At 33.3% G+C, this 13,867-nt stretch overlaps 2 protein-coding genes across 2 annotated transcripts; both read right to left on the bottom strand.

Moving 5' to 3' along the window:
- Window positions 1–4,467: 4,467 nt before the first annotated feature.
- Window positions 4,468–5,114, bottom strand: LOC122600967 (auxin-responsive protein SAUR71-like). Its single transcript, XM_043773745.1, has one exon. The coding sequence runs from the start codon at window positions 5,021–5,023 to the stop codon at window positions 4,640–4,642; it is 384 nt and encodes a 127-aa protein (XP_043629680.1). The 5' UTR covers window positions 5,024–5,114; the 3' UTR covers window positions 4,468–4,639.
- A 6,664-nt stretch (window positions 5,115–11,778) lies between these two features.
- Window positions 11,779–13,373, bottom strand: LOC122601637. The gene is made up of 4 exons (XM_043774382.1): window positions 13,310–13,373; window positions 13,065–13,218; window positions 12,464–13,016; window positions 11,779–12,360 (listed from the first exon to the last, which is right to left on the bottom strand). Exons 1-4 carry the CDS (start codon window positions 13,371–13,373, stop codon window positions 11,779–11,781), a joined length of 1,353 nt encoding a protein of 450 aa, XP_043630317.1.
- Window positions 13,374–13,867: the final 494 nt, after the last annotated feature.

Here is a 13,867-nt window from a genome sequence, read left to right as displayed (position 1 = left end):
TTTCACAAAATTGTTGTTGCTAATTGTTTGTATGTATTCTAATATTTTGTTTGTCCACTCATTTATGCAGTAGATTTGACTATTAAGAAAATTTTGAATATTTGATTTTTAAATATTTTTAATTATTTTATATAACTTTTTATCTAAACGTTGTTTATTAGAGATTTTTTTGATTCAATACTAAAAGTTTTGAAAATATAATTCAAGAGCCGCGCATCGTGCGGGGTAAAAATCCTTATATATATATATATATATATATATATATATATATTATGCTTTTATATGTCAGCGACTTAATTTCTAAATAAATTACTATCATCTATGTTACCACTAAATTTTATTTTGGCTTCTTACCTAAATGCATCTTGGTTACTTGGTGTCATTTTATATGTTCATGTTTGTAATTATTATTCGTCGATAACTCTGATTTAGCCTATTTCATCTTATACAAGAAACATTAGATCCGTGACTTTAACTTGGGGGTATTCTATTAATTAAGATAATATAATATGCCACACACTAAGCTTTATTATCTCAACACCTAAACGGGGTGTAAACGAGCCGAGCTGAGCCCGAGCTCGATAGTGCTCAAGCTTGAGCTCGAGATCGTTTAAAGAGCTTGGGCTCGAGCTCGTTCGAGCCTTAGTATATAAACTCGAGCTCGGCTCGTGATTTGTTAAGAAAGCCCGAACTCAGCTCGTTTGTCAAAAAAACTAAATAAGTCTGAGTTTGGCTCGAAATCTAGCTCGGTAAGTGATCAAAACTAAGCTCGATTGTCAGAGGTTCGTGTAAAAAGCTCGTTTATGCTCGGCTCGATTAGTATATGAAAGCTCGTTTAGGCTCGCGAGCTTAATCGAGTTATGGATTCAAAGCTCGAGCTCGAGCTCGTTTAGTAAACGAGTCAACAGTTAAGCTCGAATTCGGCTCTAGCTCGTTTAAGCTCGGCTCGAAACGAGCTTTTTACGAATCGAATTCGAGTATTTCGCAAGCAGTCTTGACTCGTTTACACCCCTAGGCTAAACTATGAATTCCAAAGACACCTCAAATCAGAAATATATAACGTATATGGAACTCAATTTTGAACAACTGAAATATGCTACACTTTACAATCGGTTTTGTATTATGAATAGTGGCTCCAACACTCTATCCTCAGTTATACCCAAATTACGCTTATTATCTCAAAAGGGTTGTTAAAGTACTATTATTTAACATGTTTCTGATTTAACACGTTTATCGTCTATTGAAGTTGATGTATTAATGCTTTGCTAGAGAAAATGCTTTGCTAGAGAAAATGTTAGTGTTCAACTTCATACGGTACGTTTACAATGAACATGTTTTGAAGGAGTAGACAGAGTGATGTTAATTTCTCAATTTATACATGTTTTTCTCATCTTAATTAGACGAATTATACTCGTTTTGTAGCCGTTTATACTTGTTTTGTGGTGCATCATGGTGCTTACTAGTGGTTTCAGGTCTACAACAGGTACATTGCTCATAAATGGTAGAAAATGGTTTAGGATTGGCCCATATGTTCTAACGGATGAAGATTGGTCGAACTCGAAGCAGAATTATCAAAAACTGAAGCAAATCACGGCATGATCAAGGTCCATTGCGGCGCGATACAGTACAAAATCTTCATCGCAATGCGATTCTGGAGTATCACGACGCGACAAAAATCTCTGTATGAAAACGCCCCAGTTTTGGCACTCCTCGCGGCGCAGCGCTCAGCTGACCTGACGGATTTTCTCTCTCCTGGGGTATAAATACCAACCACCAACTAACCCTAATCCTAATCTTGGACACTTTCGCTCACACACTTATACTCCAGCCGTTTTCAAGGGTTTTAAAGGGTTTTTTCACTACTCCAACTCATTTGAAGACTTGAAGATTAATTTTGGTTCTTGTTTAGTGATTGTAGCTCAATTTTTAACTCGATTCGGATTATTTCTCTAATTTGGTACATTATGTTCTCTTTTTATTTGAATCTTTAGCCCTTAACATTATGAGTAGCTAAATCTTTATACATCTATGAAGATGAAGTGAAACAATTAGTACTTATGGTTGCATAATATTTTGAATTCAAGTTGGTTTTACTTAACATTTTGTCAAGATCTTAATGAAGTGATTTCTTTTACTTAACCTTGTGTTCTTGGTGATATATATTTGTGTTCTTCAATAGTGGTACTAGTTGAATGCAAGTATTATTTTAGTTGTTTGTCTATGAATAACTCTTGCTGGGTCATGGTGTGATAGTAAAGAATACAAGTTTAATAGAAATTGTTTTGTTAAGTGGATTTAACGGTTTGTCGTACCACGTTTCTTTCACAAAAGATAAAATTGTTATTTAAATAATCAAACAAACTAGTTAGTTCAAGGAACTGTAATAGGGTTGGTGGTACCACTTGTTGCAAGAAATTAGATTGATTAAGTGTTTGAGTCGATTTTACCAACTTAGTGCACCCATTTGTATTTTTGTCTTGTCACGATTATTATCACCAACATTAACGAATTTTGAGCTTAACCTATATGCAACCTAGACTTTTTGTGGAGTGAATTTCGACATAGATGGCTTTTTAATTATTGTTCACAACTAAAAACTAATTTCGCGTGCTCTCGCTAATACCAGTTGAGTACTTTATTTTACTCATTGATTGCTTAGTTTTCAAAAATGCACTGTGACAACTTGGCCGTTACAGCAAAACTTTCTCTTGATTCACATTTTTACGACCTTAAATGCAACATTCTGTTCTTGTGTTCGATCCTGGTCTTGCTAGTTAGCTATATTACATGCGAACGGGTACACTGCCCGTAAATGTGTTATAGTCAGTTAGCGGTAAATCTTATTATAAAATTTTAAACTAAATTTTACACATCACAGAGCTAGGAAATAAAGAAAAGGATGAACCGTATAGTAGCATAAATTTGTCATGAAAGGGTTGTTCCTATTATTCTTACAAGTAAACATATTTTTATATACATTTGAGGAGAACCGGTGTATATATTTATGAAAAGAGTGTGAATGGGGCATGTTGTTTTCAATCAGACAGCTAATAAGCTAATGGTCGTACATATAAGCACATGCTAGAGAATGTATAGGACATATCAGATTTGAACTCGTTATACAAATGACACTGATGGGGGGCTAGATACCTTACTCCATGAACTTAGAAATCCACTAGCATTTGCATGACGTAACTAATCAGGAAAAGTGTTTAGCTATACAGTGATTATTTCCGTTTAATTACAGTGGTAACGCAATTTTGAAAAATAATGTGTATATGAAAATGTTTTCTCAAAATGTAGTTTTGTAAATGTAAAATCCAATATCAAAACGCAATTCCAAACACTACCCTTGAGCAAATGTTTGAGTTTCAAATCGCAACCTTATACTACGGTAAAAAGTAACATGAGAATTATATTTGATTTTCAATCTTCTACTTCCCAAAGGCCAGTTGAATATCCTATATGCAAAGTTCTTTTGTGTTATTTTTAGTTGAAATTGCTACATCCATCTTTAATCAACGCTTGTTCTCCTCTTTTGACTGTCTTGACAATTGGCCTAATTATTATATTTGGTCAAGCATAGGACTTGACAAAATATATAACTATATATAAATCAAAATAGTAAATATGCTTTTCATAAATAGATAGAGCCAAGTGAAAAGACTTTCCACATATTTTCGGCCCCCTGCCCCTTTTTACCCAAAGGCCAGATTACAAAATTTGGCACCTCCACTTTAAATGTCATATATTATGGATGTTCCACTTTCTGTACAATATTCTGCAAATATAATCTTGGGCTGGATTCAGAACTATATATATTAATTAATTAATTTATAGCATTTGAGTTTTGGCAAAATTTCAACAAGATTGAACAACAATAACTATGGGATATAAATGTCATTAAGCTTTTAATATACATATATATAGACTTAAATTGCATAATTTCTATCACCTATGGGCTAAGGATTGAAATGCAAGCGCAAATTTAGGTAAAACATTAAATTAAAACCTGACACATGCTGCCTATTCATTGATTCATAGAGTAATAAGTAAAAGTGTAAAACAAATTTAAGAGGGGTGATCCGTACATTTATATTAGTAAAATATTTCACATTATTATTGTATAGCTTTTTAAAACCAATTCTAGTAATGTACTGCTAAAATACGGTGTATAGATTATCAACCCCTTAATATTTGTAATTCTTTTTCGGTTTTTCCAACTTCCATAACTTCTTTTTCATTATCTTTTATTTTGTTTTTAAAACTGATTTAGACCTCTCAAAAAGCAATTTCACACCAAATTCTCAACAAAACTTTCCCATATCCTACGTCACAGCACCACTACACCAATAATAACATTAAATCAAATTAAATTATCATGATATTTTGTCTGGCCTCCAAAAAATATATATGCAAATAACATAAATTATATGAAAAGACAAATGAGAAATGTAAAACAAGAGGAACAAAAGAACAGATTCATCAATCTCATTAACTTAATTTATGTACTAATTGGTATATATACAGACCACATAAAAAAAAACCGATCTGTTATCGTATACTTAAAAACTAGAATCATCATCATATCATTTTATATAATAATAACTCGCTAATCCTAATTAAAGAAAAAAAAAAACTAAAAATCAAAATCATCGGCTAGGAGAATCTGAAGCTGATTGCAGTCAGCTTCTTCTCCTAGCCGCAAAGCTTCCAACACACGCTCAAATACGATAACGTGGCAAGGGATTCTAAGAACCCCTTGCTGCTCATATCCGTATTCTTGAGCTGACTTATTAAGTAGGTAAATAAAAACCGGATGGTTTAGTAACTCCGCACTAACAACAAACCGTTCCATCTCATCACCAACATAAACTGGCAGGTGTCCTTCTGGGACACCACCCGCGCCGTTTCTTCTCGTCGTCTTTGATGATGACGACTTGGAACGGCGCGAGTTGGACCTTAGAAGAGAGTAGTGTGAAGAGTCGGCTACACGAGATAAACGGCGGATTAAGGTTTTCATTTTGTTAAGGTTTTTGTGTGTGTGGGTGTTTTTTGAAGTTTGGAAGTTGGTTTTTTTTTTTTTTTTTTTTTGAGGTTGTCAGATTTTGTTGAGGTGAATGTGGAGAGTGTGTGTGGGAATGTGAGTATAAAAAGAGGATTGTGAGGGTACAGGTAGGCGTACTTGGAAGGTACAATTACTCGGTTTTTGTTTCTTAATTTGTTTATTTTTTTAATTATTATTACGAAAATAAAAAATACAAGTAAAACAATATGGGTCTTGTGACTCATTACCTACTACTCTTTTTAAATTGTGTTTTTTTCACTAATATTTCCATTTCACGTTATTTGAACCTATATTCCGTTTTATTTGTCTTTATTCATGTCTGATACTTTACTTATTACATTAAGCACATGAACATATGCGAACATACAAAATTTATATAGAGTATACTTTAAATTTCAATCAGTTAGAGTAGTTAATTAGTGTTAGTATATTAGTATAAGATGCACTTAATTATTACGAGTATTTAATATACTTTTCACAAAAATAAATAAGACATGTCATGTGAGTGTTGTGGTGTGATATTGGCTAAGATTTTGGTGTTATACTAAAGATAATTTCATGAGACATTTTGTGTCAGCTAGGCTCCATCAGCCATTGGTGGAATGTTTGCTACATTGCTCACCTTTTCAAATGAGTGTGTCCCATACGAAAATGTAATAGGGAATCAAGAATCACAACTCACAAGATGAAGGCCTGAAGTAGTAATAAACATCAACCATTTGTGGTAACTAGTTCAAATGCTGAATGAGCATCACAAGCTTATCTTTTATATTAGTTGGTTCTTCAGTTGATCAACAAAATGGATGATCCTAGATCTATCTATTTGGTTTGTTGAAGTATAGTTAATTGGTTCTTCAAGCAAAAGAATTGGATCTAAGTAGTAACTCTGTAGCTCGTTTTCTAAAGACAAAGGTTAAGGATAGTTAATAATTACTCCTTGCAAGTTGGAGTCTTTTTCTAAAAGCAGCATCTCTATTTTAGGTAGTAAACTAAGAATAAAAGTATCTACTATATATTTCATCTTCTTTATACACTGTCAAATATGGTATTGTAAGTATAAAAAATATAACTTATATTAATAATGGATTTGAGTGTTAATCAAAGCTCATGTTTGCACATTATGCATTGAACAAAAACATTTCTTTGAAAAAAAATATTTAGTCGTATATGAGATAACCTATAACCTAAGTGATTCTCGTTATTTTGTTAACTCTGGAAAAAAGTTATTTTGAGGAATTTTCTCACATATAATTCTTGTAGGAAATATATATATATACAATTATAGTTGTCGTCTTGTCGATTCAATTCGTAACTTTTGACTCGACTCGAAAACGTGTTTTTTTAACTCGACTCGTAAAAATCAAGACATTTTTAAATACTCGATAATATAGTATAATTATATACGTCTTTACATACAAAATATAAGTTCATTATCTTAATAGATTTATCAAAATACTACATATTTAATAGTTTTATCACTTTTGTGTCATAAACTTACAGTTTATCTCAAAATTTACAATAAAAAGATCAAAACTACATAAATAACACACAAAATGATGTAGCAATAAGTATAATATATAAAAATATATAACCAGAGTATAAAGTTACAAAAATAATAAGTTTGTAACTCGTAACTCGGTCTAAGTTCACACAGTAACTCGTAAGAGTCTGGATAAAAACAAGTCATCTAACGAGTCAACTCGTTTTTTATGTACATCGACTCGACTCGTAAGTGTTTAACGAATATGTATACACCTATGAAATGTGTAGTACGTTAGAAATGTATAGCTTAATTTTGTCAATGAGGTGAAACCTCAGTGGCAAAGGTAGTCCCCCAATAAAGGGGATTGGGCTTGGTAACCTCATGTTTGAATTTTGGAGGCGTCAAAGGTTTACCTTTATTAAATATCGTGCTTTCGGGTAAATTAGTATGGGGTTCTTCTTATTGGGTATTTAAAATAGGCATTTCTAATTCGAGAGAACTCTTTTACACGTTCCCGATTAAAATAACATATGCTAGACATCTCGTTGTCAAATCACAACACGAAGCTTGAAGCTAAGATTCAACTTTCATTTATATATATGGGAAAAGGGAATATAAGGTTGTCCGGCACCTAAGCTTAGGTGTGGAATCCCTCACATACTAATATTTTATTATTTATTGTTTAATGAATAAATGCATGGGCCACCATGATTTTTATGGATTAAAAAAACAATATGTGAGTGTTCCACACCTAAGTTTAGATACCCGACAGCCTTATATTCCCATCCCCCTATATATATATATATATGTGTGTGTGGGGTGGGGGGGGGGAGTGAGTATGGGGTTGTCCCTATCTAAACTCCTCATATATATATATATATATATATATATATATATATATAATATAGAGGAAAGTTATTTTTAGTACAAGGGTTTAAAAAAGTACAAAAAGTACAAGGTATTTCCTCCTTTTTCTTCCTTCTTCCTTCCATCTCCGACCACCACCACCACCACCATGATCATCTCCGACCACCACCATGATCCTCCGGCGACGGCGACCATCTCCGGTGAGAGTTACACATGTGTAACTAACTTACACATGTGTAAGTACAACTTTTTTTTAGCATTTTAGGGTCTAAAATTTCTAGGTTTTTCCTTCACGAGACAACCACCACCAGCCACCATCATCTCCGACCACCCCAACCACGACGCCGGCATCAAGGGCTTCGCCCGTACCGTAGCAAATCGTCGCCATCTCTTGGATTGCCGCCCATCAAATCCATACGATTCCCATATGCGTCCCTTGACGGTCAGCTTAGAACGGATGAGGGACTCTGGCCCGTACCGTATCCACCCGAAAACGAACCTGATTCTCGCGGGAAAGTTAACTTACACATGTGTAAGTTGTAGTTACACATGTGTAAGTCTCGCCAGAGATGATCGTCGTCGCCGGAGAATCATGGTGGTGGTGGTGGTGGTGGTCGGAGATGGAAGGAACAAGCATGTGTAAGTTAACTTAGTCATGTACTTTTTGTACTCTTTTAAATGCTTGTACTATAAATAACTCACCCCTAATTTTATATATATATATATATATATATATATATATATATATATTTCAAAATTGTAATTCATAATTGATTCTGATTCTCTACGTGTGTGAGAGTAGTGTGTGTATGCTTTCTTAGAAAGAAGAGAGGAGGTGGTTATGAGCAAAAATGGGCTGTCTTAATGAAAGAATCTTATCCTACATGTTATGGCATGGCAGGGCGTGGAAAAAAAAGGGCAAAAGCAAAGAGATCTTCTTGTCGTTGGTTTTGCATCTTTTTTTTTTTTTTACTATACTACTTCCTTTTAATAGTTTTATCTATTTTATAATACTAAAGTTGAATTGTAAGGCGTCATCATCCTCATCTTAATAATAATAATTAATTATATTGTTCATAATCATTCTTTTTAGTCTTTTGTACGTTTTGCTTGTATTTTATATTTTTGGACAGTCATGTACCAGCTATGAGTCTCGTGTAATCATTTTTGGAATTTCACTTTAAGTAAATTAGATTAATTAAATTAATGTTATACAGAATGAGAATAAATTTATGGTATGCAATGATTGCTATGAATAAAGCGTTTTAACTGACGAGGAATGGTATGAATCCGTGTCATACATACCGTATAATATTAATAGTAGTAATTAGTATATATAATTTTATAAATATAAATGTATATAATAATATATTATAATTACAATTTATAGCTATAACAAATGCTTTACTTTTTCTGAAATAATAAAGTGACTAATCCTAAGTGGGCATGACGAAGAATGGCACACTCCCTACAAAAAAGCAACATATATGATGATCGATAGTACACTCAACTTGGCATTGCAGTTGGCATCAACATGTACGATATATATGATATATGGTGGAAAATTAATGCCCACCCACTAAAACATAAATAACAAAATCATCATCTTTAATCACTTATGATATCTTTGGCACGACCTAGCTACTTTATTGTTCATCAATCACTATATATATTTTCGAACATGCAAACTTTTATTTCTCCAAACAGTTTTTAAGGAAATAATTAATTATGTGTGGAAACAAAAGAGAGCATCCAAAGAAACTAACAAGTTAAGCAACTAGAATTAGAGATTAAAATTTATAATCCAAACTAACTAGAAGGTACTCGTATTTGATATGGATTGGGATGCTCTAAAGTTATCATCAACTTTTTATAAAGTTGAAGATATTTACCATTAAATTACATTTTAATCCAAGAGTCCTTTCAACGTATTTAGTAAAGCTGTACACTTTTATAGGATCTTTATCAATTTGACATAGCTTATTTTTGAAACTTATAGCTTATTTGTGTGTATTGTGTAGCTTATTTTTGATAAAGGCTTAATTTTCATAACTTAAATTTACATTTATAGACTTATTATGATTTAAATATAGAAAGTCATCTCATGCTCATTAGTAAGAAAAAAAAGCCCAAAAATCTTAGCTTGTTAAATACAAGTGGAAAAGAAAAAACTATAAGCTAAAAAAATATAATAGATCAAACCCCCTTGTACAAACAAAGAACTACACATAAACCGCAAATTACAAAAGAATTGAAGGTTGGTATATCTCATCATGCGATAAAAGGCAGGTCAAGGGTGATCAGTCAAGGTACGTAGTCTCCAATAATTCATGTTAACTTTTATAGGTACAGGGCAGCTTCATTTTAATTTGGTCAGGGTCAAATAGTTTTCATCATGAAGATATTATTATTTTTTTTTTCTAGGTAAAATGGTAAATGAACATGGCAAATTGACCATATATGGGTTCCAAGAGAGAAATAGCGGGTATATGCGAAGACTCCTTATAGCATATTTAATTAGTATATATTATATACATAAGTTATATTTACATTATAAACGAACATATACGAATATATGTTCACAAACATAGACAAACGAATGTTCATGAACATGTTCACAAACATAAATGAATATATGTATGTTCACGAACATATACGAGCATTCATGAACAAATTATTGAACGTTCACATATATAGATGAATGAAATCTTTGTTCCTGTTTGTTCATCTAAAGAAACGGACAGATTTATGTGTTCATGTTTATTCATTTAACTAAATGAGCAAAACTTCCGTTGAATTGTTGATGAACCGTTAAGTTTGTTTACTGCCCTGAAGGTTTGGACACCTTCTCATCTAACTTAATTTGTGTACATGTTAACACTAACTCAACATACATATGTCACAAGTTTTGAATACAGGGTTAATAATCCAGTTTTGTTCAAAGTTAAATTTAAGGCCAAAATACTTTTTTCGTCCCTGTGGTTTTTCGAATAAGCATTTTTCATCCTCGCCGTTAACTTTCGGCTAAAATCATCCATGTGGTTTCCTTTTCGTCCTTGCCGTTATAACTTTTCAGTTAGGCCGTCTCACGTGCCAATCACGTGAGGGCAATTTTGTCTTTCCCTTTACACCTACTGAAGATAAATACTAAAAAAAACGAAAATTCTTTATTCCCCCCCTCCCATTTATTTCTTTTCCCCCTTTTCCTCTACACCTACCTTTCTTCCCCATCTCTCTTTCTCTCATAAACAATCCGTTCATGGATGTTCACTGTGTGTGTGGGAGGCCTTCGATTGTTCGAACATCATGGACACCAAGAAACCCAGGTCGTCGATTTTATTGCTGCTCACGACGGGTAAGAAATCAAAAAACCCTAATTTGTAAATTTTTGATTTTGGGTTCATCTTGAAAATCCAATGTTTTTGTTAATAGGGATCAAATAATTGTGGCTTTATTGGATGGGTTGATCCACCAATGTGTACGAGATCCATGGACATTATACCTGGATTGCTAAGAGCTAAGAACACTTTGGAGGCAAATTTGGAGGAAAAAAATGGCCAACTGATTCGATTGAAGAAGTGTTTGGTTGCTAGTTGGATATTTTTCATATGTTTTTGGTTGTATAGTATTTAGTTTGCTTGGTTTAGATTTTGGTTAACTGTTCTTGTAATGTTACCATTTTCTTTGTAATTTAATGTTGAAAATGAATGAAAATTTAGTAACAAAGTGCAGAATGTAAGAAAGTGTCAAAGTGCAGAATGTGTAAAGGAATATAAGCAAACAAAATGGAAAATTTACAAATAAGATAGTGTCAACATACAAACTGCCATAACTTAAAATATGATAGTGCCAAAATACAAATAAGATAAGTGCAGAAATTGCATACCATAGTGCCAAAATACAAACTGCCAACATACAAATAAGATAGTGTAGCAAAAGACTAAACACAATATCTTAAACATAATACCATAACTTAAAATAATGTCTGAAACTGCATAATAATACAACCATGTTAATTGAAACAAAAACAAATGGTTATCAGTTGTTTCTTGCTGGTTGACTTGCAGATTGAGTTGCTCCAACTTGACTTGGAGCAGATTCACTTGCACCACCTACACCTTGACTTTGGCTGCTTTTCTTGACCTCTTACCACCTGCACCACCAGCTTCATTATTTCTTTTCAAACCTCCCTTGGACTGACTAGGTTGACCTTGAGACTGACTTTGATTTTGACCCTTGCATTGCCTTTGATTGTGTCCTTTGTTCTTACACTTTGAACAAGTAACAGTCTTCCCAGCCCTTGTAAGCTTACCATTTTTAACCATTTTTGCTTCTTCTTTTCCATGGCACTCTTCTTTCTCTATTTCTTTGGCCTGCCTACTTGAGTCTTATGAACAGGAGGAAGAAGCCTAGTTGCACAAGTACTCTTTGGCCATGAAGAAGATCCAGTTACAGGCTCCACCTTAAATGCATAGACCTCTTTCCATGTATCTAACCTATAGCATGGATCAACCCAATCCTCAACTATCCCCACTTGCACAGAATTATCTTTAGCATTCCATAAACCACAGATTGCATGCTTACATGGCATCCCAGTCAACTGCCATTTTCTACAACTACATGTCCTCTCATTAATATCAACTACACATTGGTCTCTAAATGAGTCTCTAACCTGGAATTTGTGTGATCCATTCCATATAGCAGTACAATGGTTAGCATCATTCATGATAGATTCAAATAAAAGTGCAGCTGTTGGTGTCAAGGGACCTTTCTGTGTCTCAATTACCTTTTGCACAGTCACAATCCTAATCATTAAATACTCTCTAATATATTCTAGGCAATTGATTATTGGTTTCTCCCTACCCTCAACCAATTGACTATTGAAAGTCCCACAAAGATTATTCAACAAAATATCACAATGTGCCCTTCCTGTATTACATTTCTAGTTATATTAAAATCAAAATTAAGTTATAATAAACCAAAATTAAGATAAACAGATGCTTACCAGAAAAATGAGCCCTGCTCTAGTGTTTGGGTGGTATTGCCTTCAAATAGTTGTAGGCACCATCATTTTCAACCCTCAGCTCTTCCATTGCAGCTTCAAATTCTTGCTCAGTGGTTCTTGTGGCACACTTCCATAGCATTTGCCTTATGAGTTCTCCCCTAAACAACTTACTCATATTCTCATAGATGTGTCTTAAGCAAAATCTATGTTCATCCATTGGGAAAACTTTAGCAATTGCAGGTACCAACCCCTTTTGCCTATCTGACATGAAAGTAAAGTTGCTGTTTGGATATAGATCTAGGTCTTCTCCCAAACAAACAAGAAACCATCTCCAACTGTCAAATGTTTCTGCCTCAACTACAACATATGCTAGGGGATAGATTCCATTGTTAGGATCTACCCCAACTGCAGTAAGAACTTGTCCTGGATATGGTCCTTTCATGAAGGCTCCATCAAACCCTAACAACTCTCTTTTACAAGCTTTGAAACCTTCTTTCAATGGGCCCAAGCAGACATAGATTCTTTTGAACTGCCTTGTTTCTGAATTTGGATTAAATGGCCTAAGCCCATCATCTAAAGCAGTTTTAGGTACCCTAAAATGATAAAAAGAAAAAAAAAAAAATCCATTTTCATAGCCTAACTCTCTCATAATTTCAGTCATATCACTCATGCCAAAGCCTTCCAAGTCAAGGAAATCAAAATAATCAACCTTTTCATCTACGTATTGTTTTTTAGGGTTTGAGATGAACTTACCATTATGATGAACGTTTAGGGTCATCATACCTTCATAATCATCTGCAAACAACAAAAAAAAATATCATTAATTAAAAAATACAAATAAATTATAAAATCAAATAAAACCCTAAAAAAATCAAAAAATACTAACCGAAAATAAAGGAGATATCTTTGGGCTTTTTGCCTCTCTTTAACCATTGATCCTTTTTTTTCATTCTGCACACTTGATTGGATTAATTTGGTGAAGTAATTTTAATGATTTTGTTTTTTTGGAAATTGGGTGAAAGCACAGGGATGATTTAGATTAGAAAAGGGGGAAAATGAGGGTGCCTGCTATTTTATACGACATCCACGTGACTTGCACGAGACACAGGAGGGTGGAAAAAGACATAAGTACCCCTCACGTGATTTGCACGTGGGGGGTTAACGGAGGCAAGGACGAAAAGGAAACCACAGGGATGATTTTAACAGAAAGTTAACGGCGAGGATGAAAAATGCTTATTCGAGAAACCACAGAGACGAAAAAAGTACTTTGGCCTAAATTTAATTAGTCATCTTCTGACCAAATTAAATTGATAATGGTAACTATGCATTATCAACTTTTGTATCTTATGTTGTTATTATTATTATTATTATTATTATATTATTATTATTATTATTATTATTATTATTATTATTATTATTATTATTATTATTATTATCCTTGTTT

Source organism: Erigeron canadensis, chromosome 5 (assembly GCF_010389155.1).
Source record: "Erigeron canadensis isolate Cc75 chromosome 5, C_canadensis_v1, whole genome shotgun sequence".
Classification (NCBI taxonomy): domain Eukaryota; kingdom Viridiplantae; phylum Streptophyta; class Magnoliopsida; order Asterales; family Asteraceae; genus Erigeron; species Erigeron canadensis.
This window is presented reverse-complemented; position numbering and strand designations above follow the sequence as displayed.

What these genes read in the sequence shown, in the direction of transcription:
- LOC122600967 (XM_043773745.1), bottom strand. Translation starts at nt 5,023, where the DNA reads ATGAAAACCTTAATCCGCCGTTTATCTCGTGTAGCCGACTCTTCACAC.
- LOC122601637 (XM_043774382.1), bottom strand. Translation starts at nt 13,373, where the DNA reads ATGAAAAAAAAGGATCAATGGTTAAAGAGAGGCAAAAAGCCCAAAGAT. An exon ending in AGATATCTCCTTTATTTTCG is followed by an intron (nt 13,219 to 13,309) that starts GTTAGTATTTTT and finishes TGTTGTTTGCAG; the next exon opens with ATGATTATGAAGGTATGATG. An exon ending in ATGACTGAAATTATGAGAGA is followed by an intron (nt 13,017 to 13,064) that starts GTTAGGCTATGA and finishes TTATCATTTTAG; the next exon opens with GGTACCTAAAACTGCTTTAG.